The following is a 27077-nucleotide window of genomic DNA, read 5'->3' as shown; positions in this document are numbered from 1 at the left end:
GGCCGCGATCCTTCCTGTTACTTAGTAGACGGGGTAGACCCACAATAATTACTGTACTTTGGTGGAGACACTTTAAGAGCCACAGGTTGTAAACCACTGCTGCCGCAAAATGCATCGAACAATTCCCTGCTGCCATACAAGCTTTGAACCATTAACTATCATGGCGCAACTTTCTTATTATTATCGTACTTGAGGTACACAATTATACCTTCAGACATTTAAGTTGCGCCTGAAGTTAAACTAGACGCATCAGGGTATTATGTACAGACAGCGATGTTGCGATGTGCCTCCCTTATAATTATGACTACAGAGCTTGGGAAGTTCCACTGCGGTATTGCTGCTGGCGGCTATGATCCACCGAATATATCATAGTAATAATCATCAGTTAGTCCCTCTCGTGAGGGAACGGCAGGGGCCTCGCCTGCGAAGACTGCATCGTCAAATCGGACATTGAGCAAACGGATTTTAAGTCCATAATCACTTATGAGTTTGATCAGCTTGCTTGTTTCGGCAGTGATTGGTTGTTGGTTCAGGAGCATGAGCAAGCCGTCTAGCCATTCAGACGCGACACTGGGCGACACTGGGCGAAGGGTTAAGATTATAGCCTCTTTCTGAGTTGCCCTACTAGCATTGCGAGAATGACCACTACTTTTTTTATTGTCATTTGAAACTCCAGCAGGGGAGACGTAGCCGTGAATGGTAATTTTCGTAGACGAAACGCGTTGATGAGGCACGCTTTTGGCAGTAGCAGAGGAAGTGTTGTCGGAGGACGCTGATACGTTAGAAACTACCGACGATACTGTAGATAAATCGACTGACATCTAGTTAGCCAGAAGCTCGAATATAGCGGGTTGTAAGGGTACCTCACTTTTTCCGGGAAGCACGTCGAGATCCAGACGGTTCATTTCCATGCTCTCGAAATCTCCAAAATGGAGGATCCTCCGATTGTGAGAAAGTTGAACATATCTCCACTTGGGACTACCCGATTCCCCTTCCAACTCAGATATATTCTCGTTTGGGAACCAAGCACCTTGTAACAGGCACCGGATTCTTTGCTCCTTGACGAATTGGGCGGCCTCGTGCTGTAACTCTTCGCGCACCTGTCGTAGATGTTGCCCCCAAGCGTCCTCGTAAGTAAGTTCCAGTAATTCCATTTGTAGGTCTCGAAGTCGGCTGTATTCAAACTCCATCAAGTCTTCCTCCACATCCTGTACGTCTTTCGTTCGGGCCGCACCTCCAACAACTGACTCGATGAGTATACGAACCAGCTCCACGATTTTGTCGTAGTCTTCCAGTTCTGCACTCGTCGACTTCCACAAACGAAAAAAGCTATGTAATCCGGCCACATGTAGCCGGGTCCAGTGTAACAGTAGGGGTTTGAATAGTTTATCCAAGTTAGAACGAGACTCAAGTATCAAGTAGGTTTTGCTATCTTCAGTCTCGCATTTGTCAACCTCAAAATGATCGTATAATATAGATGTAACGGATAGCGAAGCGCGCGCAATCGGACATCGCTGCCGGGCTGGCTTTGTCGACTGTTCAAGAAGCATCTTTTGAAATTCGTCTTGGTGATTTCGGACGTAGTCCGCCAGGTCCATCATGCCCAAAAACCCCATATCTTCAAATTGTGCGACTGGACTCTCTGATTCGAATCCGAGCCGCCGCCATTTTTCGGGGCTGTGTTTCTTCGACCGTCGCATATCGGCGCCGGTTTCATTCCCCTTCTCTTGACTACTAGCAAGATGAATGCCCTTAAGAGCTCTCCTATGCTCTGGATTTTCGAGGTCCAAAGCAGTATCTCGCCATTTGCGCAGGAGGATCTTCGTAAGTGATTGGAATTCGATTAAAGGGTGCGCGTGGTCCTGTAACGCCGTGCCTTGCATCAAGGAATAGACGGCCTTGATAACTCCGAGATCCTGCAGTTTTTGGATGAATTTCGGCCATTCATGATCCGAGTCATTCGTTATGGAATCGCGCATCAATGAGTTGATCAATTGCAAAGCATTTGCACAAAGCGCGTGATCGGCTGAAGAAAGCCTGTTGACAAGCATTTCTAGGAACTGGGGATAGATCGCAATTGCAGGCTTCAGCGCGCGGAATCCCCATACAGCATTTTGCGACAAGCGACCGACAGAGGAAGGATGCGAAACGATGGAGACGAGTATAGACATTGCGCCTCGCAAAATGTTCACTAAGGGGTGCGTTACGATGAGTTCAACAACCTATTCAGCCAAGAGATATTCATGTTAGTAAGTGGGAAAGGGCTGAGACATAGAACATACCCTTTCAACCAACTCGTGATCAACGCATTCCCATCCCTTATCAACCTCTAACAGTCTGGCAAAACTCGTTAAGCTATATGCCAAAGTATTCCCAGTCGCATGCAGAGTCAAGTAACGGAGCCTTGTCAGCCCATCTTCTGCGATGAATACGTCTGCAAACGAAGGGTCTCCAATGCTGCTCTGGAGTTTGAATACAGCCATCTTGCGCACTGCATCCTCTTCACTCCCTAGTCTCTCGACTAGCTCTGAAACATTGCTATCCATGGTAGCCTAAAGCGCGTATGTACGCTATACTGACGACGTATATAGTGGTTAATTTATACCCACATGTGCCGAACCGTGCGATGACGCCCCATGCCAGACAAAACTGAAGCCGTTGAAGAACCAAGAACAGGGAGAAGTGAAGTTGAGTCCAAATCCAGACTGCACAACACTAGCCAGGGACGGTCGCTCTACTAGGTGGAGCCCTAGCCACTAAGGAGCTACGATTATCCAATAAGAATTCGAGGATAATTCTAACCAGTGAACTTTCATCGGGATTTTAGGCCCAGTATGGCACTAGCCTGGGCAGTCTGGTATGCCCCCAGATGTTAAAGCTTGTTAACTACTTGCCCCAGGCGGAAGAAGCCAGCTATGTTTAGTCATTGTAAAATATCTTCTTGACTAGGGCGACATGACCTCACGCTCACTTTGATTATAACAGGTCATCTTTCATCCTTTTCCTGTCCCGCCAAATCCTCTAGAGTGCACTTTTGGCTTGTTACTATGCTACCAGTACCTTTCAAGCTGACCACATCAGATCTCCGTAATTGTGATGCCTAGATTCACTTCAGTTACACAAGTCTGTTGATGCAAGTTAATGAGTGTTCTCTGGTTCTACAATCCCCTTCTCAAGAACGAGGAGCTGTTCCGCACCAGGTTTCTACTCAGCACTATCTCTACAATCAGTTTTCGTTAAGTATAAGTCTTTGTCTCAGTTGTCATGCCTGCCTGCTGACCTGAACGTTTCAGTTTCTCAGCATTTAAACGATGCAAATGCGCATCGCAGGGGAAATCTTGCACATTATTGTTATTCATATGCCCTTGCCACATATGCCACAGGAGGCCAATTACAAGAGAGTTCCTCCAAGCAAGCTTATGCTGACTGTGACCTGTGTGGCAAGCGAGCCTGTTTTATATTACTGCGCCGGTGCGATACAATCGAATCCTGTGACTGACGCGGTCAACAGGAGCGGCGGCTGTGGAGGGTATAGCCAATGGCCTGCCACCGACAAAGGCTAGATTGCTTTGCAAAACGAATTGTCTAGAAAATCATGCTCCTGCTCCGCTGTAGAAAGAGTTACCAAGGTACTAGCATTGAGACAGGATGATGTCTTGCTCGCATACGATGAGCCTAGACGTGCACATATAACTACTCGGACCTATATCAAATAAAGAATTGTAATAATACATCCCAAACATTACCATATCGGCTATTGATAGCCGTGATTATCATCCCAACCGCGCATGCTCGCGAAGGCAGTGATGCTAAGCCATGAGTACGAGATATATTATAGAAACCTTACCTCAGCCGAGCATCCGTTAATCATCGTCTCCAGAATAGGCTTCTGCCATAGCACGTACTTTAACGGCAGCGCAATGAACGATTCCCTCACAGATTGAACAGTGTAATTGCATGTCCTACCAAATGCTCTCATCGTCCAAACCTCATTTGTGCACCAGCATAGTGCCAGAGGCCTCTGAGAAATCCTTGATACTCCACATTATCACCGTAGCCTGTAAACCCATCACTGTTGACTCCCGTGCAGTACATTTCAGTCAGGCGTATATGCCAGGGTGGGTAACCATTAAGCTTCAGTGAAGGTCCAAAGACAAGAAGGAGATCCGGCTCTGGCTTGACTTGAAGGGGTTTTGACACTTTGTGGTCGTTCGCAGTCGGTGCAACATCCTGGGATGGCTGTGTAGTGATCTCGCTGATCTCCGCATCGACTAATTCCATGGTGATGTCGTCCGGTGAGAGTTTTCCATTCTGGGACATCTCTGCCAGAGTCTTTGTCAAATCGACGAGGGTTTCCTGGCCGTCGGTCGCAGACAATAAAAGGACGACCAGAGAATTTTTGGCGGCGTCACCAGCCGGACGAGTTTTGTATATTGGGTGGTGTGGTGCGAAGAGTTGAAGTGTAGGCTGCTGCAAGGAGCCAAAGTAAGAAGACAGCTTGTTGGTGATGACTTGGTGTAACATGGGAATACACGATTTGAGGAGACCTGTCAATATTAGTTCAGCTGCATTTACTATTTAAACGCGTACTTACCACTCTTCTCGTAGACACTCAGTACTGGTATGCCAGCACTAGCAGACCAAGATACAAGCTCCGCAACTTCGTCCATCAAGATTGGCAGGGCGTCATCTTCTTTGCGGAGAGACAAAATCACGCTCAAGTGCCCGGGTAAGCGATCCAGGTCCTTTACATCTTTCCGTATCAGTTCTGGTGTTCGGTGGTGATAGTAAATGATCGCCAGAATTCGATCCAGAACAGCATGATAGGTCTGAACGAGTCGCACGGCGATACCAAAGAAAATGTGAAGGAAGGTATAGGTTATGAGGTGAATTTGCGATTTTATGAATGTACGGATTGGAGTTTTTCGGGGAAGCTTTCTGCGCCGCTGAGGTGGCCACCGCGGTAGCTCTGATGGGTCTGGAAGGTATGGCTTCATGATATTTTCCCGATCGGTAGCACTTAGCTTGGCTCCCCGAGATCGGATATTATCTCTTAGTAGCTCTCTGTCACGCCTTGAAACCATGACGGGCAGAGATGTCTGAGGTTTTGGGACGAAAGGGTGAAGAGCCGGCAAAGTGATGAGCAGTGAGCAGGCAGAAAAGATGGCCGTTTGGACGTAAGACTATTGCCGCCTTTAAGTGCGGTGTTTTCAGATCCTCGGGTCAGGAGTGTGAACAGCAGGCAGCACTGGGCTTCTCCCAACAAGCCGCTACCCAATCCTTTTTTTTTTTTTTTCGGATGCCATTGACTATATCGTGTTCCAAAGCTAGACCATATTTGCCATGCCTATGAGAATTGATATTTTTGTACTGTGAGTATCGACTACCATGTGAAAAAGCATCATTCTTTACATGGAAGCGGCCCCACATCAGCTTGGAGCCTCGAACCGCGCGGTTTCTGGCCGGTGGTCAAACATCCTGATGGCGACCTCGTCACCTGGAGCTCGACCTTCCACCTTCACAGCCTACAACAATAACTATTGAGTTTTTTTGCCTTTGTTAGTGTACTATTTAGAGGCCCATGCCGCAGAATATCTCAGCACACCGGTCAATGTGACTATGTCTCTCCACTCGAATGCCGCCTCTCGATCGGTCTTTCCCAAGGGCCCGAGTTTCACCCTTGAGGATTTCTCGAGTCGCGACTACATTGTCAAGGAGTTTATCGAAGCTCTTTCCGATTCCGCAATTTCAAGCCGCCGTTCTTCGCTTGGCCCTGCAAATGGAAACCAGCCCTTTGACCCAAAGCCCCTCATTCGGACTTTCGAACATGCACAGCGCCGTCTAGGGGAATTGTCAGGGGATCTGGAAATAAGAGAGAATGAGTTGTCGGCAGCTGTCCGTAGGGCTGAAGCTCAGCATTCCCAGAACCTCAATATACTAGGACGGAAGCTGAAGCAAGCAATTGAGTCGTTTCAACAGCTGGATACATCATTTCAGAGCGCTGGACCTGGCGATACTGCTTTAGGCAGCGGAAATATGGCTGTGGAAACGGGAAGGAGGCTGGAAGAACTTGATCGACAGAGACGCCGCGCGCTCGATGCTCACTTTCTGCTCGAATGCTGGGATGGTGTGAGTAACAGGGGAGAAATCATTCTTTTGGAGAATCTAAGGCGATCAGGGTCAGGTGAAGCAAAGGTGCGGTCAGCACATATTGCACGGCAACTCCTCAGGATTAGTCAAAGACTTGACCCAAAGAGCTGGAATGAGTCCAGGAGCACTGAGCCGTACAATGACGGACATCTGGCACCAAACAGCAACAATATGGAAGGGACTAATGGGTTTCGATGGAATACGCGCGAAATAATCGAAAAATTCTCCGAGACGCTGGAAAAAGACCTTTTGAGGCAGTTTGATGATTTTTATCGTAAGGCTAACTTTGAAGGTATGAAGGATTGTGCTACTGTTCTCCAGGATTTCAATGGCGGGGCGAGCGTTGTTGCACTATTTGTGAATCAACACCAATTCTTCATTGATAGGAGCCAATTAGTCACTGAGGAAGTTGGCGGAGATCCGGAGTCATGGGAGAAACTTGCCGACCCAGATGCAGAACCCTCTGGAGTTGAACCGAGCCTCCAATCTCTGGTTGACGAAGTCAGGGTTGTGGTACAAGAAGAGTCAGCTATCATCCGGCGGGCTTTCCCAAATTATGAGCAGGTTCTTGGAAAATTCCTACAGCGGGTATTCCAGCAATCGATCCAACAAAGGCTAGAGATGGTTTTGGAAAAGGCAAATAGTGTTTCATCACTAGCTTTTCTCCGATCTCTGCAAAGCTCTCGCAGCTGCATCAGTACCCTAGTCGACGAACTAAAAGCACACGGCTTGACTGAACACCCAGAGACTATCTCATCGCAAACATCGCTTATCCTCGATCAACAGCTGGAGGACTTGTTTGTGCCCTACTTTGTTGGGTCTTCTTACATCGAGAGGGAGAAGAGGACATTGGAGGAGCTGTACACTTCTTTGCTCTTCAAGTTCACCACATTCCACGGTCGTAGGAAGAAAGCGGCAACAACTTTCATGGCCTCCCTCTCCAAGTCCGGTAGCGAGCTTCTTGCGTCAGCTCGAGAAGCATATATAAACCGCCTAGATTCCTCTGAACATTCTCCCACACAGAAACGGGTCCTAATTCAGGTTGCAGATCTGAAGGAATCTACCGATCTCGCACGGCCCAATGACCTCATATTCACCGAGGAAGATGGGCAACCCAGCATATCTTATGCCAAAAGAATGCTCAAATGGCTTGCAGAAGCTGTTGGCAGAGGTCTGGAACTTAACATGAATAATGAAACGCCGAAAGACATGGCAACATTCTTGAATCTTCTCTTATCCATCATGGGAGAAGGTTACCTAGAGGTTTGTCTTGATGCTGCTTTGGAAGCAGCCGCAACCCAAGAATCCGGAAGGACTGAACCTGATTTCGCTTTCCTACGTGCGGTTCGTGACTCGATCAGTATCGCAAACTTAATGGTAATGTGCATAAATACACTGCTTATTCCTCTAGCAGCAGGGAGCGTTACCGTTCGTCGAGAGATGGAAAAGAAGACCAACCTGGCAACTGTTCGTATAGAAGAAAAAATAAACACGATAGAGCAGAAAGTCATTGACATTACATTGATGTGGGTGAACAAACTGCTGTCCAGTCAGAAGAAAAATGATTTCCGGCCGAAGGAGGGCGACAGTACGGCTTGGTTAGAGAAGTTACAGACACCGGTTCGTTCTCCGCTTTTCTGGACCTGACAAGGAAACTATGCTAACTGAGGGAAAGACATGTGCGTCACTATGTGCATTCCTAGCGCGGGTTCACGATGTTGCTGTGAGCTCTCTACCAGCTAGCGGCGCCAACCTGCCGCAGCTTCTCTCAGAAATCGCCCTTGGAACTCGCAGCCTTCTTCTTGAGCATTTCAAGCGGTTTGTTGTCAATGGTCCTGGTGGACTCATGGTTACAAAGGACATGACGCAGTATGCCAACCTGCTTAAGTCATGGGAGATAGATGAACAGATACGGGCTCCGAGTGGGATGCTCGACGTGCTACTTGAAGTTGGGAGCCTTTTCGTTATTGGGCCGGAGGCTCTGCGGGAGAGGATGCGCGGACCTGGAGGTTCTTCCAGTGGAAAAACCAGCAGCAATCCCGGGGCAACCTCAGCTCGAGGCCCCGGAGTGACTAGCACTGAGGCTGGACTGAGCATACAGGATGTTAGAGCTTATGTTTTCCGCAGAGAGGACTCGAACACGCCTGCGATGCAACAAATGTTGACTAATGCCTTATGAGTTACGGACACAAATCTTACAATCATACTAATGTCAGCCTTGGGTTCAATGTGGGATGGCCTCTATACTGATTGAGATTGGTCAAGCACAAACTCCAAGGGCATTCTACTAATCAGCAAGGGAAGTCATAGCAGTACAAGTAGAAAAGAGTAGTTCAACTATGTCAGGCCTAAAACGTTCTAGGTCTCTTCTTTATCCTTTCAGGTTCAGCTCAGGATCAATGATGTGTTAAATATGCATATGTTTGTATTATCTGCTTACACTGAGTGAGGGCAGGGCCACCATCATTTATACTTGTTGCGTTGTTATCCTTTTTTACCTCAGGAAATAGGTATCAGCAACAGCTAACGTGCTCTCGAATATAGAGTAACTTGGGCCTGATGGGATTAGTGAAAGTTCTTCTCTTTCCTCTAAGAGTCTACGTGAGACGAACCTTCAGGAACTCAATAATGGGCCTGCTGCTGGCACTGAGCCCCCAGTGGCCCGTAGCTGAAGTCTGTGAATCACAAACCCACTTTTCTTCCACATGCGTATCTTGAACTACTGTACTCGAACTGCGAATTATCACCTCTTCGTGTGAGCTGGCTGTATTCCTGGGCATCTAGCTCTTTCTCACTGGTTCTTTCAACATACTGTACATCCCACAAGCACTGCTCAGTCTCACCCCCATGCCTTCTGACAACACCAGTATGGATACTTGGTCTTTCAATGCTTCAAGATGATATGCGTGCTTGCGAAGGATTGATCATGACTCTGTACCACTGCGCGCCTTAAGGACAATGCTAGATTGTAAATATGTAGCTTATCTGCTTTGCTAACCTCTCTGGACAGCCAGTCCATCTCCACTATTCTGCAGTCTTCAAAGTTCGACTTGTTGTGAGTTGCCCAGTTTAAAGATCTCATAAACCCCCCACGCCCACTACGCTCATCATGGGCGACGACCCTTAGCGTGATATGGCAATACTACTACTAGCATTATTCAGCTGAACATCCGAGATTTGCCACATCCATAAACCATTACTGCTGAAGCCATTGTTTCATCGCCTTATGGGCGACTTGGTTACGACAGTTTCCGCTGGCTAAACGAAGGACCGTCAACACCATTCATCCAATACGTCACCAGGTCTACTGCAGGATGAAGACGCTCCTTTAGAAAACTACCTTTTAACTTGAATAACTCTTCTTGCCAATCAACTTCTTTAGCGTTCTACACTAAACGCACCTCGCTATCTCGACTAACGAGGAAAAGCAAACCTCGTCATGCATCTCAATTCTTAACTCCGAACATTGATACTTCCGCGCAGTATTACCGCAAGCCAGAAGCTCGCTAAAACTTCATATTTTCCATGCCTCTCCGCAAAAGTTTGACTAGGCAGTTGAGTTTCGGTTCCCAACTTGGGAGAATGGGAAGTAATACTCAAGATTCATGCAAAGAAATCCGAGTCAGATATCGGATTTCAGGGGATCAAGGCTTACCTTCTTCCAAGACGGCGACGACGTTGATAATGCGCAAGCACGCAGCGATGAGAGGAACTTTTCCTCGAAATACTACGCTTCTCCTGCACGGCAGCTTTCTTTTGTGGATCAGAGGCGATCGTGGATGTCACTGTTTGATCCAAACTATGAACAGACTTCGGACATGCGCGTAATGACATTGAGAATGACTCTGACAACACCAGAACGTAGGGCCGACACCTGCCTTGCGGAGACCGGTACCAAGGAATCAACCAAGCCCATATACTTGCCCTCAACTCAATACGGGAGACCAGTCGGTGATAAAATATGACAAAAGTTCCGTAGGCGGAAGGATTGAGACGATCTGGAGTACACATACATACTCGAAATGGACTAGCCTTACTGAATCTCCAGTCGTCAGCAGCGTCAATGGTAATTGTAGTGTTGTTATGGAAGGTCCCCCTGGAAGTGTTTTAGGGACTAAAGCTGGCGTTGAAACCAAGTTTCAGAGTATCACTGGATTTTCTTCTAAGTGGTGCTGCGGATGATTCGTCAGGACTCTCGATACGGAAGTAAAATGACACGTGACTATTGAGCTCTCAAGGCCACCTTCTCGAAATGCGATAAGCCGAGCAATTGCTCATCAACATTCCCATCCTTTAGTTCACTGTTTTTTATAGCGTATACATCCTTCTTCAACTTATCTTATTCTCTTCTGCATATATCGCCCGTCCCAACCTCATTGTTAAAATTTCTCCTGAGCTTGATAGTTCCAAGGCAAGGTATCTGGCGGCATCTTGCTGGCCGTGAGCTTCCGATTCCTTGCTGTTTAATGTTTACTGTTCGCTGGTCATGATACCCCGATGGATTCAGCTGGTGGGCTGCCTATTACTGGCGCTCATGTTGCCGCCGAGCGCTGCGAAGAAAGACAAACCCGGCATATCTTTCCATAAACTCCACGAGAAGCCGTATTCTATGTTCTATTTCGAGAAGTCTGATACTGTTTTGTTAAATTTGGAGGACGGAGAAGTTCTACGTTCGTTTGACGCTGGCGAAAACTGGGAAGTGATTGAGGACAATGGCATGAAGCACGGAGTGACTTCCATCCACCAGCATCCTTTCGACGAGGATAAAGCTTACGCGCTGGGAGATGACGGGAAACACTGGATAACCACGGATAAAGCAAAAACATGGAAGTCTTTTAAGGTTCCAGACCAGGCATATTTCAAAAGTCCACAAACGGGCCCTCTAACGTTCCACGGACGGGATTCCAGCAAAGTCATTTTCGAAACAAGACCGTGCCCTTCATGTGCGCCACGATCATACTATACAACAGACGACTTCGATACAATAGAAGTGCTGACAGAAAGCGCAGTGGGGTGCTACTGGGCAGTTGGAAATCCTCAATTCGCAGCAGGTCCCAATATGCCAAAAGGCATGGAAGAGCGCACTGTTTGTGTAGTCCCAGGTCTCAAGGCGTCGTCAAGGTTTGCCTTTCGATTGGTCTACTCTGACGACTACTTCCGCAGCCAAGGGATCGAGACGAAACTTCAGGATGGCCGACCAGTATCTGGTGTGACCAGTATCGCGCAAGTCAAGAGCTTCATCGTCGCGGCTGTCGAATCTCAAGGAACCACTGAGCGTGCTCTATATGTAACAACAGATATTGAAAAGTGGCATCGGGCGGAATTCGGAGACCATAGGCTGGAACAAGACGCGTACACTGTGCTGGAGAGCAGTGATTATAGCCTTCAGGTTGACGTTCTAACAAATCCGTTCAGCGGCATGGGTGTACTTTTCACTTCTAACTCGGATGGCACCTATTTTACTCGCAACATTGAACACACTAATCGCGGCCCAAGGGGCTACGTTGATTTCGAGAAATTAGCTGCTATCCAAGGGATAGTATTGGTAAATACTGTCAGAAATCCGGACGATGTCGAGGCCGGTGCATCCAAAGAGGTTGTCAGTCAGATAAGCTTCGATGACGGAAGGACTTTTCAGCCTCTAAAATCAACTGATGGGCAGCGAATCCATCTCCATTCAGTTAATTCGGACACAAACCTTGGACGAGTTTTTTCCAGTCCCGCCCCTGGATTGGTAATGGGAGTGGGTAATACCGGTGATTACCTCGGTAAGCGCTCAGATGGGCATTTGTATGTCAGCGATGATGCAGGCCTTACTTGGCGCCTTGCTCTTAAAGGGCCGCACAAGTATGAATTTGGTGATCAAGGGGCAGTGCTAGTGGCAATTAGCGAAGCACCCAAAGTTAAAAAGATTGAATACTCTCTTGACCATGGAAAAGAGTGGAAGTCAGTCGATCTTCCTCATGAGGTCGATGGTGAAACATCTACTCTAACCACGACCCCTGATTCAACGAGCTTGAAGTTCATCCTACTTGGGCACTCGAAAGGAGAACCCTCTGTTTATGCAATTGACTTTGAGGATTTGCATGAACGAAAATGCGAAGATGAAGACTTTGATAACCATTGGCCTGCTCGATTGGATGAACATGGAGAACCAGATTGCCTGATGGGCCAGAAACAATTTTTCAGACGCAGGAAGGCTAATGCTGACTGCTTCGTTGCGGAGGCATTCAACAGTTCTATGTCGAAATTCGAGCCGTGCAAATGTACTGTTGAGGACTTCGAGTGCCAGTCTACACGGACTGAGGATGGCAAAGACTGTGTTCCACCGAAGTCTTTTACCCCCCCAGATGGAGACTGTATAAACCCAGATGATACGACCATGATTCCGTCGGGCTGGAGGTTGATTCCCGGCGACGTTTGTGTTCGCGATGATGGGGTTAACCTCGACAAAGATGTTGAAATACCCTGCAAAGATGTCAACAATAGGCCGAAGAGCAAAGAAATTACCTCTACCATGAAGATGTTCAGCTCGGGCTTGTCCGCTTACAGGTACCTCGAACGTCAAGTGTCGAATCTTGGGGAAGATGAGACGGTCCTGATGCTCAGCCGCAATCAGGAATTATTCGTGTCTCATGACCATGGCCAAACCTGGCAGCAAGAACTAAAAGGGGCCAGCATTATGAAAATCGTCCCTCACCCTTACAACAGTGATACCGCCTATATCCTTACTGACAGCGAGGAGGTGTTTTACACCATAAACCGAGGCGCGACGTTTGGGTCTTTTAGAGCGAAGACGCTTCCGGACTACGAAAATGGTCCAATTCTGAGGTTCCATCCTTTAAAGAGAGACTGGTTACTCTGGGTTGGTACAGAATGCGACTCTGGCAGCTGCCACTCCAACGCCTATTTTAGTGATGATCGAGGGGACTCTTGGAAGACCATTTTGCGCCATGCCAAAAAATGCGAGTTCGAGTATAAGGAAAATCGTCCAGACAGCTTGTACCTCGTATTCTGCGAGCAATATGAAAATGAGGACGACAAGAAACGGCTGCAATTGATGTCTACAACTGACGAGAGGTTCTCCGACTGGGAAACTGTTGAAGAAAATCTTGTGGAATATGCCACCAGGGCTGAATACATCATACTTGCTTCCCACACAGATAAAGATAACGCTTTGAAGGCTAGGGTTAGTGTCGACGGTACAACATTTGCCGATCTGAAGTTTCCGCCCAATGTCGTGCCAGCTCAAAATCTATACACCCTTGTTGACGCCTCTGAGCACGCCATCTTCCTGTATGTCGGAGGGAGTAATAACACCGGCTCATTGATAAAAAGTAACAGCAACGGCACAACATATGTCCTTAGTTTGGATGCCGTGAACCAAAACGACTGGGGATATGTTGATTTCGAGAGAATGCAGGCTTTGGAGGGTGTCATAATTGCGAATATTGTCAGCAATGTTGACGAGCTTTCCGACGGAGCACCCAAGAGGCTGAGGACAATGATCACTCACAATGATGGTGGTGAGTGGACATTATTAGCACCGCCAACCAAGGACGCCAATGGCAAGAAGTTCCCCTGTTCTGTTGTTGAGGGGAAAGGCACTGAAGATTGTGCGCTTCACCTTCACGGATACACCGAGCGCGCAGATCCGCGAGATACATTTTCCTCCGGTTCCGCGATTGGCTTGATGATGGGCTTGGGCAACGTGGGGGATCGGCTAACCAGCAAAGATGAAGCAGACACCTTCCTGACCATGGACGGTGGGATCACCTGGAAGTCCGTCAAGAAAGGTAGATATATGTGGGAATATGGCGACTCAGGGTCCGTAATTGTGATCGTATCTGAACAGAAGTCAACAAAAGTCCTGCATTACAGCACCGACGAGGGCGCCACCTGGCAGGACTATTATTTTTCGGATGAGGAAATTGAGGTTATTGATATCTCCACTGTACCCTCAGATACCTCAAAGAAATTCATTCTATGGGGCAAAAAATCGGACGAGCTTGTTACCGTCAATGTCGACTTCAGCGGGCTTTATGATAGGGACTGTGAATTCGACGACAAGGGTGGAGATGTCAGTGACGATTATCAGCTCTGGACCCCGAAGCATCCATTCCAGGAGGAAAATTGTTTGTTCGGGCATGTTGAGCAATATCGTCGCAAGAAACCTTCAGCTGAATGTTGGAATAATTGGCGGGGACCGCATCTGCACAGTATCCAAAGAAATTGCACTTGCACTACAGCTGATTACGAATGGTGCGTCTACATTCTAATGATGTTTCTTTTCTTACCATGCTAATTGGATAGTGACTATAACTACGAACGTCAAAATGACGGCACATGCAAGCTTGTGCCTGGTTTGAAACCACATGATCCAGTTGGCTATTGCAAAGCCCATCCAGATGCGATCGAGTATTTTGAGCCTACTGGATACCGTCGCATTCCTCAGACGACGTGTCAAGGTGGCTATAACTTGGACCATCAGACCGCAAAGCCTTGCCCTGGGAAGCAACAAGAGTACGATAAGAAGCATGGAATTAGTGGCATCGGGCTTTTCTTCGCCATCGTGGCACCTATTGCTGTTGCAGGAGCTGTCGGTTATTATATCTATACCAAATGGGATGGCAAATTCGGCCAAATTCGGCTCGGAGAAACTTCAACCGGGACACAAGGAATTCTATCTCGAGATTCCTTGCTGGTTACTGTTCCGATAGCCATCATAGCTGGCATTGTTGCTGTCGCGAAGGCGCTTCCATTGCTGGTTACGAGTCTATGGCGGAGTGCTAGCGGATATATGCGTGTTGGTAATCGCAGCTACCCACGCCCATACGCATCTAGGGCTTCGTTCGCTGCTCGACGAGGCGATTATAGTAGCGTGGTTGAAGATGAAGACGAGCTACTTGGTGTCGTAGATTTTGATGGCGACGAAGAGGAGGATTCATAATGGCGGATGCTAAGTCAGTTGGTTTGATTTTCATCGTTTTGCGGATTATATGTGCCATGTATATTCAAGTAAGATTACGAGCGCTGCATTTTGGATGACTTGCTTCCTGGGCCGAAGTGCTAATGAGGTCCTCGGTCGGCAATATGAATTATCTTGTTAATCAAGCTCTCGTTCACTTCGATAGATGCTGGGGGTGGAATGAATATTCCGGGCTTTTGGGAAACGGTAAAATTTATACTATAGGTAGCGCTTTCCCCCATTACACATCTTTTCTCTCATACACTGGATTACTCTGTAGAAATCAGCTGCCATTAATCGTAGAATTAGACGTCAAATATTCCATATATGCACAACAGCAGACCTGAGCGTCTGCTTTCACTAATGCTCAAAGTCCTCTGGTCCGAAAGAATTGGGAAGTAGCTGCGACGCATGATCAGCATATGTAAATTGTTCAAACTAACAGATGGGAGACGTGAAAGGGACAATGTCTTATTGCTGTGAGGCCCACATACCTCCCCCATCGAGATGATACTGCAATTCATCTCCTTGTCATACATGTACACTGGAAACGACCGCGTTGTAAATTCACTCATACTAGGTAACAACTAGATCAGTAGTTTGACTCCAGGAAGCGACAGAGCAGATGGGGAAAGTTTGAGTTGTTTCAGTAAACTTGGAAGACGTACAACTGTCTACACATGCCGCATGGTGAGGCAGGAGGTTTAATATCAGTGGCCACAGCGATCGCCTTGAATCGGCGATGGCCGGCTACCTATTGAACGGGATGATTAGCTATCCAAGGGAGCAGAACAGAGTGTGTGAAACCATGCACTGTCCAATTTTGGTGGTTCCAGGATATCGAAAGAGCAACTTACGACAGCAGTCCCAAACGCCACCCGCTCAGCACATGTGCCAACGGGATATGAGGCATTTTCAACATTGGCCCCTGTGAAAAATTCCCCTGACTGGGTGAGGAGAGCCGCGCCAACACGAAATTTTGAATAAGGGCCTAGAGATGAAGTCATTAGGACCGGTTCAAGACTTCTACCAGAGTGCAGTCCCCGCAAAGAAATGATTCAATGCTCACAGTAAGCTGCTTCTTTGGCGGCATTGGCCTTTGAGGCGAGAAGCTCTATTTCTTCGGCAGTAAGAGAAGCCATGGTACTGAGGGGTAACGAGGTATGAAAAGGGAATTCAGGAGTCGAAAACTGTAGGAAATTAAGGCAAAAGCTGGGTAGATAATGAGGAGCAAGGAACATTCCCATGTTACATTGGAGTCAGGGCGTCTTCCAGGTTATCTACCCCACCAAACTTATTGGTCACAGCTTCTTCCCGCGTTACAATTCCTGCGCTATTTGGTAGATGTGTGGTACATTCACATAGACAATCTATGTCTCTTTCCTCCAACGGACTTTTGACCGCGGCCCCAATGCCAGATTGGTTGAACAGACGAATGATCAAACAAGAAAATCTAAGTCTAGACAAATCATAGGTATCATCAATAAGCAGAAATGGGCCAAAAAATCGTCGAGAATCAAAATGAAATCTAATCACATAACGAATTCGCTCATCCAAAGTAACTCCGTAGGCCTTCAAATACTGTAAAAATGAATGCCGAGCTTGGCGCAGACCGCGCACAAGTGATACCACAGCCTCGATATAGGCCGCGAAGTCCTTGCTGATGCCAGAGAGCCCTAGCGGCGCCCCCGAATGTCTGTCGTTTGCTAGATGTGTTGTTGATATCTTCTGTCTGCAATCTCGACTTTATTGTGTCGGCTGGATAAAAGAGGAAATTGTAGCTGACACCGGCTGCTGCTCCGGCCAACATCTGTTGATAAAGAGGGAGTGACCCAGATTCGACCTCAGAGGAAAAGGTTGTCGAAGGTGAATAATGGTATGAACGGAAAAGTGCTGACACCCCTTCGTAACCCCCAAACCACGCAGCACCACCGCCCGTCTCACGGATAAGCGTACCCAGTTGGCCGCGCCAGAACCCCAAGACGCCGTCCTGGCGGAAAACAGAGACTATAATCTTGAGGGGTCCCACTCGTGCGCTGGAAGGCTCCGAGGGCACTTGCATCTTGCATTTGATGAGCTCGATCGGTGTCAAGGCAAGGGAGGTGATGGATCCGGATGCAGCACCGCTGAACACCAAAGCAGTTAACGGTAACGGCTCTGTCGAGGAATAGTACGAGGCCTGAAGTAGCTCTTGAACCACACGGTAACTGAAGAACAAGCAGCTGTTCTCTACAGCAGCTCCCGCCATCGGAGCGCTGATTCCCCGATAGAGACCCCGAAGACCCTCTGCCTGGAATGACTGACGGAAACAATCTAACGGCCCATTGTATCGGAGAGGAAGGTGATCCGGTTGTGACTGAAGCCTAACCTTGACCGTGTCAAAGGGATATTCAATGACCTTGCCTATCATTCCTGCAGCCTAAAGATGGCGTTAGCAAAGCCCGTACATCGTAGGGGACTTCCGGTAACTTACTGATCCAAAAACAATATCTTTGAAGGCCTCTAGACCTTGATTGGGGGCTAGTTCAGGCAGCTCCATTGAGATATCATTGTGTATCGTCAACGCACTTTCGGTAGCCGCCATAGGGATGGATATGCTGAGCGCTTAAAGCCAACGGTCGTCCGAGTAGAGGAGGAAAAAGAAGGAAGGAAGGAAGGAAGGAAGGAAGGAAGGAAGAGTAGTTGGTAGATTTTATCGGGAAAGCATCGTAGAAAGGATGGGTGCAAGGTGTTTAAGAGACAGAGTGTGAGGGGCGGTGTACCGACGAGGGGTTTGGCGTTGCCCAATCCACGCGTGGTACCTGAAGAGCTCAGAAACTAGAAAGCATCGCTTGCAAGCTCGAGCAGTAGAAAGGCCGAAATGCGGGATATTTTGAGTGGTGGGGGCGCCTTTTGGCTTCGGCAGGTGGTTCGTTGCAGGTTTGCGACAATTCTTTTCAGCAGAAGACCGGACAATCCTCGTGGACGAGTCATCCTCGGGGCGGCTGGGTGGGCCCGGTTCACCACTTCCCCCGAGATCCGTTTATCTGATCGGGCTAAGATAACTTTTTCGAAAAAAATCGAGTCTGGCCGTCAGGGTGAAGCCCAACTTCTCCCCTTGGCCTCTTTCTCAGTAACACGTCCTTAGTCCCCTTCTAGCTCTCTCAGAGTTTTACCATGTCGTCCGCAGCTCCAGCACCCTCAACCCATGCGGCCAAATCAATACGCAAGAATGGTAGGCGTCCAGCCCCCCACTTTTCTCGCCAACTTTTCCTTTTTCTTCCTGGCTAATCTTCCGCCGTCTCGGACCCGCAGGTAAAAACTGGCATGACAACAAGAAGCCCTTCAGGCCCAACGGGGGTTTAACCTCGTACACAAAAAGAGCGGCTGCGCGGAAAGAACAGGAGGCTATTAAGGAGTATGAAAAGGAATTGAGAGAGGAAAGAGAAGCAGAGAGACAGGTAAGAAACTCGCGAACCGCATGGCTCCATTGCATATGACGCCTTCCGCAGAGACTGATTCATGTTCCAGGCGCACATCCAAAGAATCAAAGAACGCAGAGCCGCGAAGGAAGAGAAGGAGCGATATGAGAAAATGGCCGAGAAGATGCATCGCAAACGGGTCGAGCGACTGAAGAAAAGAGAAAAACGAAACAAGCTCCTCAACTCTTGAACAATGTTATCAGTGTCAGTGTGCATATCCCTACACATCTGCTTCTGGGTTTGTCGCTGAGTTCGAGGAGACTCCCTTATTTGTGCATAGGTTCGGCGTCTTAGGAGTTAGGGCTTCAAGGCCTCGGCGAGCGAATGCTTTGTTTCTCTTGATTGCTTACTTCGGATTCTTTGCTCGACATCTTTTTACATTTTGACATCGGTCATTAACCACATAGTCGCTCTTGCATCTGATGGTCAATTGCTAAGAATTGTTTTTACGTCACACTGTATCGCATTTGGCTCCTTGATGATGTTATAATCAAGGAGAAAACTACCCTTAAAAGTCTTAATTCCTTGGCCCTAAGCCTGCCAGCAGGAGTACTCCATCCTTTAAAATGACCTCGGGTTTGCTTATCCGCAGAGACTGATTATGGAAAACACGGAAACCTTTGCAGGCCTTCTGGGAAGAAAAGGGGAGGAGGGGGGAGGGAAGATAGGAATTCTACAGGATGCAATGATTACCTCAAAAAAAAAAAATAAATAAAATAAGTTCGTGTAATGGATGTATACGTAGAGATCCTACGAGACCCGGCCGCAGTAGATACACGTGGATGTCGGTTCGATCGCGCGGTTGCCTCAACCCTCGGCGGATCCGAGATGTCCAAGCTTGGGCCATCATTCCTGAGCTTTCGCCATCATACAACACGCCTAAAGATTCCGTTGGGCTTTATCTATTATTCAACAAGATACTCTGAGATATAGACACGCACTAAGACTCAATATGCAGGATGGATGGTTTGAAGCGACCGACCCTATTTGTTTCGACTACATCCGGAAGAGCACCTCATAACCATGGATCACTCACAGAGGCAGCTCCGCAATCCGCCCCTCCGGAGCTTCTATCAAAGCTGCCCATAGGCGGTGAGTAAAACGAGATAGGACGCTGCAAAAGATGTCATTTCTGACGTCGGCATTTCTCTAGATTCTCTAAACAAGAGGTCGCGGCGGTATCATAGGGGAGGCAAAGGTAGATCTCGCGACGCCCTTTTCCGACACAGGATGCATCATGTTTCGTCAAGAGCAGACGGCAGAGGCTCAATATCGACATACCAACAACAAGAGAGTGAAGAAGATGGAATGCTTCGACCTAGCGCACGGGAAAACACTCAATCGCGTTGGGGCTCGGTATCTACAGGTCTCGAGAGCAGGAGAGATAGCGTCTTTTATGGTATTGACAAGGATATCCGTCTCGGGTCAATCAAAAGACCGGAGGAGATACATTCTATGGATGACTTACAGCGAGTTAGGGACCTACGAAGCAGAGGAGAACAGTATGTTATACTGTTAACTCCCATATGACCCTAGGCTGACTATTGTTTAACGTAGATACCTGCGTTCTGCACTGTCCGCAGTTGGGACGCTTGCAACAGACATTACACGACGACTGGACTACACCTACTACGGGCTTCTGGAGAAAATTGCAGCTCTCACTATGACAATCGTCTCCCTTCAGGAGCTATCAGATACGACGTCCAAACTTTTTGACGACTTCCAGCAGGAGACCACAGGCTTAGAGCACGATATCCGAAAACAAATCGGTGATCTCCATGAATTTCAACCCCAGGTGCAGAGAATTGAGGCTTTAGAGGAACGGATGAGAGCCAGCAAGACAAGGGCTAAAGCGCTCAGCAATAGGCTGGATGCAATGAGGAGTGAGATTGAAAGATGGGACAAGCGGGAGATGGAATGGCAAATGCGAACAAACCAACGACTACGTATTTTCTGGGGCATTATCACATCAGTTATCCTAGCAGCCCTGGTTTTCATCATCCTCCAGCACTGGCCGAGTGAGGAGACATCGTCTGGCTTTAAAGCTCTTCCGAGATCCTTGAAACTCACAAATAATCCCTCTCACATTCCTCACCCCAAGGAAAACGACGCATTCTCACCAAGCTCGAGGAGCGAGTACGCGATGACTCTAGAGTCATCCAACCTCGATGGCACGACAAGTACGGTTCAGAAAGATCCATCTACATCAGTCGGGGCTGATAAAGCTACAAGATCGGCCGATTATGACCCTTTACGAATATTTGATGAATTATGATCACCAATTGACGTGCCATTTGCCATGAGGTGCCTGTTTAACAGCAGCGACGACCAGCGAGCTTTGCATAACACTTTAGGGTGTTCATTATCATGATTATCTTCTGTAAAGGAGAGCTCTAGATGATCACTTTAAGCTTCAGCTGTCCCCTTCTTCTTCTTTTTATCCTCGACAATCTCGATATTAGATTCCGAAATTCCCTTCCCATAGTTTTCCAATAACCATTCCTTGATGTCCTCACATACATCGCCTTGCACTGTGATCTCCTCAATGCCAGAAGCAGACTTCGTGACGGACGAACCTGTTGCAAATTTCTTTCCCAGCTCCTTGGCCACCTTCTTATTCTCTAATCCGTAGACTTCGAGTCCTGTAACAACACTGACATGTTTGCGCTTGTTCCGCTCGACACGCTTGATCTGGACCTTAGATGTCGCTCGACGCTCTGCATCCCGCGCTTCCGCCGCCGCCGCCTTCGCTTCCTTCTTTGCGGCATCCTTGGCTGCGCGCTCTTGAACGGAGACTGACAGAGTGGAGAGATTTGCACTTATAGCTTCTGCAAGAGAGGCTCTGGTTAGTTTCTCCGTTGAACAAGTAAAAAGTGATAATCACCATCAGAGTATAACCGCTGGTACTCTTCCAACCGGTTATCTTTCAGCCACTCCTGACATTTCTTCGCCGTTCCGCCAAATTCACAGTACTATATTGGACATGTTAACCTCCAGACTAACATTCGAACTGACAGTGGTTGCTCCACATGCGGAAGCAGCTATTGTAAAGCCCAGGCAGAACCCGCAAACAACCAACGGCAGTAGATGGATGCGGACACTCATACCTCTGGAGGCAATGTGCAAACTATGCAAATGCCACAGTATTAGCTTCGACCCCATGACGAGAGCCCCATGAAAGATATAGCTAACCTCCACAATATGTGATTTGCCGAGCTTGGGTTTCTGCGGGTGGCTGCGAGACCTCTGCCATATTAAGATCGTTGCGCGCCCGAGCTTTTTATACGTAGAATCCCACTGAAGAATAATTGGTAGAAAGTGCGGAATAATGAGTAGGTGTGCTCTCTGACATTACCAGGTTCAGATCCTCTTCCGAGTCGAACGACGCGGGGTTAGGTTCGCCGCTAGGCCGTTCCTGGGCTAATACTCTTTCATAATTAGTCATGCGGCTACCTTATATTCGCATATTTCGAGCTGTTTTACTTTGGATGGGATTGCTGTTATCCATGGGCTCAGGCTCTCTGATGGAGCTTGCAAGTTTGAGACTTCTCGTGAATAGTATATTCTTATGAGCTTGATGACGAAACTTTGAAGGTCCAAGCGACGTACTTTGTTCAGTGGTGGCGGCTATCATTAATATACTAAACCCCTGTTATCTCAGGGGCCCATGGCCGGCAAGCTCCTACTTGAATACACTGTTATTATAGTTAAGGACAAACTCGCCTGTAACCATGCGGATGTCCAAAAAAATATCAACATCCTATGCCCGTCTCATTGACATCCTGTGGCCCTTGGAGTAACCTAAGTTCTTCTTTGTCTTCGAATAATGTGGTACTGATATATAGGACGGTCTTTTCGACCGGGGCCTCCGTCAGTAATACGTTATCTGCACGCCAATTGTTATCGAGACCGACGGGAATCTACGTACGGATTATAGCTGCACGTTCGCGGGAAACCCCGCTGATGGGCTGCCATATCATCAGCTCAAGTATTCACCGAATCTAGCACGCTAGGTCAATCCTTTGTTTCGCCGATGCTCGGGCGTCGCAACCATCCTTCATTGAACGCTCACGAAACAAGGCAGACTACGACTAGGGCGTTCAGATACCCGCCGAGCCGTCCCAGTTTTATTCCGGAGGAGATTCCTCCAAAGAAGCCGTTGTGCTAGCTTCCTCTCTTTAGTCGCACTGACGGATCTCATCCAATGAAATAACGTAGGTCTGCTGCCACCGCCTGGGATATGCAGATGCAGAGCACAGACATCCGTCAAACTAAGGGCCCCAGTCGGAGCCTCGGAGGTTTTATCTAGTCTTTAAGACATACTTCATATCTGGCGAGTCAAGTCCATAGGGCTCCCGCGATGCTTGTCATTTTGAGTCATTAGGTATAAGTGATGGACGTTGTTGTAAGCAGAGGCTTGAGTGTCCTATACAGCACTGATAATGCTCAAATCCGGATATGCTACTACGTACGAAATGCGATGTTTTGAGAATCGCAATAAGCCCAGTGTCCTTCTATTGCTGGGAACAAAAATCCTGGTTTCGATTTTCATCCTCGTAGGATTGTGTTTATCATGACGACCGTGATAGGCGCAGTCAAGTCTCCGAGACTTGCTCAGAAACAAAGGACCGATCCATGCTCCAAGTGGCTCTGCAGCCAGGAAACCTAAGATTGCCGCGGCAAAATTCCCTGCTCGTTACTTACTTTCGAATGTCAGAGCATGAATCCCTGACGTTCGCAAAACGGCCGCAGGTCTAGACCAGCGACCAAGTACGAAAGTTGGAGGATATAGAAGCATGTTGCAGGCGTTAGCCGACCCTATGCCTGCATCAGGAGAATCGGCGCTAACTGTGAGATGTAAACAGCTCCTCTAGGCCCTTGTATCGCCCTTGTACCAGACCGAAGCAGCAAGCACCTTGTAATATGCGCCTTTGGTTCCACTGGGCTACGACACTTTGAATGCACAATAAGCATCTCAAGATAGGCCTAGCGCCCCGTCGAGCGACGATTAGTATATCGCCAACATGTTTCGCGATACACATAGACTTGTCAACATGAATAATCAGAGCCGGAGGGAAAGCGTTCCGGCAGCAGCGGCAGTTGGCCACATTGGTGGACGATGTTCTGACATTAATGTATATAAAGGACTGACCGGCGGATGGCCGGCTGAGAACACGATTGATTGCCAATGACTCTGAGCGATGACCCACGTTCTAACGGCGATGCTGATAATGAAACACGAGCCTTAGGTTCTGGACAGGAAGATACCTACGGAGGTAGAACGATAGCTAAAGAACCCTCGCAGCGGATCCGTGACATCGGTTCAGGACTTGTAGCGCTGCGCCGTCCATTGACGGTGCATCTGTAACGATTCTAGCGCTGCCGCTCAGGCCGTGTCTTGGGGACAACCTAGCCCAAGGTCCTCCAATGCATTGAAGCGGAATGGGCACGAGTAGCGAATACTGTATGCTTTCAGCGAAACCCGCTGGTGTATGAACTCTTGTCGTGCAGTACGAAGTAGTCCGTGCAAGTCGGAGTATCGCTCACTTATCCATACACTGAATCAATCAGAATCAATCAGTGACCACCAGAGGCTGGAAACCGGATCGCTGACCACAGCAAGAACCAGAGCCAACATCGAACGCTCATCTCGCGTCAGAGGCTGTGATTAGCACGCCTGTCCCAGTTGCACCACAGTCGATTATCGCACGTTATCGAAGACAGGAGGGTATCACCACCGCCCATGATCCATGGCACCAAGCTCTGCATGATGATGTGGGAACTCAACGCCCCTCAACGCCCGTGCATGGAGGTGCAAGGGGCCCTGGTGTTTTGGCTTCCACTGTTATCGAGCTGATCGCCACTTCGCAGAGAACAGGCCCGACTTATCCCGAAACGCGTAAAAGAGGGATTTGGTTCGAAGGTGGTTCAATCTTGCTGGGCAATAGAAGTGTCGAATAATAGACTTTTTTTGTTGCGCAATAACAACTTAATTCGAGGACGCGTATCTCGAACTTCACCTGCGAGCGCGCAGTGATTGGCTCATTCCTCGACTGGGATCCGGACCTCGACCAGACCGGCCACCGTATAGTAGCAGGGACCGGAAGAGGGGAAGGTTTGTCGAAACGAAGGATCCAGGTCGACGTTGACTTCATCCGGCATCCCGCTCTTGGTTAGTGGCGAGCACAGAGCTCGGATCCCCGGTCTGGACAGCTCACCATGCAGCTGTCAGTCAACGATAGTACAAAGTGGTCCTTTTTTTAATGGAACGTTTTGCGACTTAGTCTCGGCCTAGTGGCAACCTCGCAGCTCGACCGTTCTAATCTACTACTCCATAATCCTCCATAATCAAATCACGCCGATCGTCCGATCGCTCTGCATTTCCTGAATCGCTTACCCAGCACTATTATTCTGCTACTACTTCAGACTCCCCTGGTATCCGTACATACTTTGGTTCATATTCCGGACGATGAGTATTTTCGCTTTTACCGATTGCTGCTGTCCTGGAGTCTGAGCACCGCACAGCCTTTCCGAGGCCATCCCCACTCGCATTCCCGTTTGGTTTCTAGCGCAACTCTCTTCCCTCTCCCCGTCCTTCGTCTAGAACATTTCCCCGGCCAAAAGACGACGACGATCCCCATTTATAAAACCCTCGACCTCCGTCAACCTTCTCGCGCTCTTCTAGCCACTACACGATTCCTCGACATTCCAAACATCGACATCACCCATCTCGCTTGACCCGTGCCAGTTCTCGCGCTCATCCTGATCATTGAACTCGGCCACCTGTCTGCAGTCTATTCGTCCCTTGCCTGTATCTCTGCGCTCAGTGCACTTTACTCCCGCTCCACCCCCAGGGTAGATCCGGCAACGCGGCATCTGAGGCTGATGCTTCGCTAATATGACCGCTGTGCTACCGTCCCCGGCGGACAGCCGTTCATGCTTCTCCCCAGACCCAGTGGGCAGGCGCCCCATCGCGCAGAGATACTATTTAGAACACCCAGACGATGCCATGAGCAAACCTCTTCCACAACTCTATACTTCCGACTATCCAAGTCCAATTACATGCTCTGCAGCCTCCTCGTCTCCTTCCTCGCCGAACCTCGCCCCGAATGCGCAACTGACCTTCCCACCTACTCCTGCCGGTTCCATTTCCTCCAACGACCCAGGTGACCAAGATGAGCTGTTGCTGCCGTTGTATGACAGTGCGTCTGTCTCTGAGGAATCAAACGAGGAACCGAACGCGTCCCCCGACCTTCTCGGTACCTCGTCGGCGGACTCGAGTTTCTCAACACCACAAATTTCGGCCGCCGACGATAGTTTGGTGGATGAAGAGCCCTCAAGACATGTCGACTACCTCTCTCATGAATGGAAAGAAGAAGATATCTGGGCTTCATGGCGTTATGTAGTCGCTCACAGAGAGGTCTATGAGAATAGCGTCAGATTGGAGAATGCTTCTTGGAGGACATGGACCAAGCTAAGACACAATCTGGGAACAATCTCCCCAGATTCTCTCAATTGGTAGGTTGTCGCCGCGCTATATCCTTCAGCGACTGCTAGACTAACACTCTCATAGGCTGAAGGATTGTGACGTGACATGGTTGTATGGACCGCTTAAGACTTCTCGCGTACGGGTGCAGTCGATGAATGTCTCTCCGCCACCGAGTTGCTCTGAATCACCCAATACGTGTCCTGACCGAAAATCCATCCTGAAGAAAAGGACCGCATCGGAGACTATGTTGCAGCGCTCGTTATCTCAACATACTCTTCTGCAGCATGCTGGGGCCATCCTGAAAGCGCAGGAAGCCGGACACTCTCGCAACCGTACTACTGATCTATCAGGGTTCGAGCCAGCAGCCGATGTACACCTATCGGGACTTGCAACGCATACTGCAACTTCAGGCCTTGGATCGCCAAGCGAAAGGCGTCATATCCATTTCAACAAGGAGGTTTTGCAGTGCATTGCTGTGGAAGCCAAATATGAAGAAGAGGAATATTTAGAATTTGGAGGTGAGTCGTCGTGGGACGATACATTCATTGTGAAACCAGCCTCCTCCAGTGGAGGAAGTACGCCACGAGCAAGCTCCAGTGGTGAGAACAAAACGATAGCGCCCCTTCCCTCGACTACGCTCAAATATCGTAGCGACACGCCAGAACCTCAGCCCTCCTCGATCATGGGTCGTTGGTCATGGGCAAAATATATCCCAGGACGTCGATTATATTCGTCATCTATTGGGAGAATGCGACAGCCCAATTCTTTGGGTGCAGCCAGCAATACAACCAAATTTGTGGACGACTCGAGTAACTCCTGGTTTGTGGACCCGGCAGACGAAGACGAAGACGAAGACGCTCAGAGTTTCTATCTGGCGTCTCTGGGGTTCCGCCCTCAGGACAATGAGCAACCGTCCAATGTCGACGTCATTTACGACAGGGTCGTTGATACTGTCAACACAGCAAAGGACATTGCGCATGTTATCTGGAATGTTGGCTGGCGAGGGTGA

At 48.5% G+C, this 27077-nt stretch overlaps 10 protein-coding genes and 1 pseudogene across 11 annotated transcripts, besides 1 other annotated feature; 5 read left to right on the top strand and 6 right to left on the bottom strand.

The window, feature by feature from the left end:
* Window positions 1–27077: part of a sequence feature (contig 1.164 1..150254(-1)) that runs on past both edges of the window.
* On the bottom strand, window positions 822–2546 carry ANIA_08877 (ELMO/CED-12 family protein; the record flags this gene model as incomplete). The annotated part of the gene is made up of 2 exons (XM_677054.1): window positions 822–2222; window positions 2283–2546. The coding sequence occupies 2 exons, from the start codon at window positions 2544–2546 to the stop codon at window positions 822–824; spliced, it is 1665 nt and encodes a 554-aa protein (XP_682146.1).
* On the bottom strand, window positions 3743–5084 carry ANIA_08878 (ditrans,polycis-polyprenyl diphosphate synthase; the record flags this gene model as incomplete). Its single annotated transcript, XM_677055.2, has 2 exons — window positions 3743–4547; window positions 4595–5084. 2 exons carry the CDS (start codon window positions 5082–5084, stop codon window positions 3976–3978), a joined length of 1062 nt encoding a protein of 353 aa, XP_682147.1. The 3' UTR covers window positions 3743–3975.
* On the top strand, window positions 5620–8503 carry ANIA_08879 (exocyst subunit SEC10; the record flags this gene model as incomplete). Its single annotated transcript, XM_677056.2, has 4 exons — window positions 5620–7527; window positions 7562–7617; window positions 7701–7770; window positions 7826–8503. 4 exons carry the CDS (start codon window positions 5620–5622, stop codon window positions 8327–8329), a joined length of 2538 nt encoding a protein of 845 aa, XP_682148.1. The 3' UTR covers window positions 8330–8503.
* On the top strand, window positions 10637–15100 carry ANIA_08880 (protein vpsT; the record flags this gene model as incomplete). The annotated part of the gene is made up of 2 exons (XM_050612734.1): window positions 10637–14412; window positions 14464–15100. The coding sequence occupies 2 exons, from the start codon at window positions 10637–10639 to the stop codon at window positions 15098–15100; spliced, it is 4413 nt and encodes a 1470-aa protein (XP_050468617.1).
* On the bottom strand, window positions 15441–16279 carry ANIA_11146 (cytidine deaminase). The gene is made up of 5 exons (XM_050612733.1): window positions 16188–16279; window positions 15976–16109; window positions 15787–15872; window positions 15613–15694; window positions 15441–15520 (listed from the first exon to the last, which is right to left on the bottom strand). Exons 1-5 carry the CDS (start codon window positions 16258–16260, stop codon window positions 15479–15481), a joined length of 417 nt encoding a protein of 138 aa, XP_050468616.1. The 5' UTR covers window positions 16261–16279; the 3' UTR covers window positions 15441–15478.
* On the bottom strand, window positions 16311–18037 carry amcA (protein amc-1). Its single transcript, XM_677058.2, has 2 exons — window positions 17592–18037; window positions 16311–17537 (listed from the first exon to the last, which is right to left on the bottom strand). Exons 1-2 carry the CDS (start codon window positions 17700–17702, stop codon window positions 16668–16670), a joined length of 981 nt encoding a protein of 326 aa, XP_682150.1. The 5' UTR covers window positions 17703–18037; the 3' UTR covers window positions 16311–16667.
* On the top strand, window positions 18256–18965 carry ANIA_11145 (CGR1 family protein). The gene is made up of 4 exons (XM_050612732.1): window positions 18256–18332; window positions 18413–18558; window positions 18629–18783; window positions 18840–18965. The coding sequence occupies exons 1-3, from the start codon at window positions 18275–18277 to the stop codon at window positions 18767–18769; spliced, it is 345 nt and encodes a 114-aa protein (XP_050468615.1). The 5' UTR covers window positions 18256–18274; the 3' UTR covers window positions 18770–18783; window positions 18840–18965.
* On the top strand, window positions 19810–20854 carry ANIA_08882 (uncharacterized protein; the record flags this gene model as incomplete). The annotated part of the gene is made up of 2 exons (XM_050612731.1): window positions 19810–20093; window positions 20137–20854. 2 exons carry the CDS (start codon window positions 19810–19812, stop codon window positions 20852–20854), a joined length of 1002 nt encoding a protein of 333 aa, XP_050468614.1.
* tma22 (putative RNA binding protein Tma22) lies at window positions 20986–21916 on the bottom strand (the record flags this gene model as incomplete). Its single annotated transcript, XM_050612730.1, has 4 exons — window positions 21772–21916; window positions 21687–21706; window positions 21464–21551; window positions 20986–21407 (listed from the first exon to the last, which is right to left on the bottom strand). Exons 1-4 carry the CDS (start codon window positions 21830–21832, stop codon window positions 20986–20988), a joined length of 591 nt encoding a protein of 196 aa, XP_050468613.1. The 5' UTR covers window positions 21833–21916.
* ANIA_11633 (uncharacterized protein) lies at window positions 22758–23377 on the bottom strand (the record flags this gene model as incomplete). The annotated part of the gene is made up of 4 exons (XM_050612728.1): window positions 22758–22812; window positions 22903–22942; window positions 23052–23114; window positions 23284–23377. The coding sequence occupies 4 exons, from the start codon at window positions 23375–23377 to the stop codon at window positions 22758–22760; spliced, it is 252 nt and encodes an 83-aa protein (XP_050468612.1).
* Window positions 25281–27077, top strand: ANIA_11140 (annotated as a pseudogene). The gene is made up of 2 exons: window positions 25281–26097; window positions 26153–27077. Coding segments are annotated over exons 1-2 (1742 nt in total).

Source organism: Aspergillus nidulans, chromosome VII, assembly GCF_000011425.1.
Source record: "Aspergillus nidulans FGSC A4 chromosome VII".
Lineage (NCBI taxonomy): Eukaryota > Fungi > Ascomycota > Eurotiomycetes > Eurotiales > Aspergillaceae > Aspergillus > Aspergillus nidulans.
Note: the sequence above shows the minus strand (reverse complement) of the source record. Positions and strands in the feature narration are given on the sequence as shown.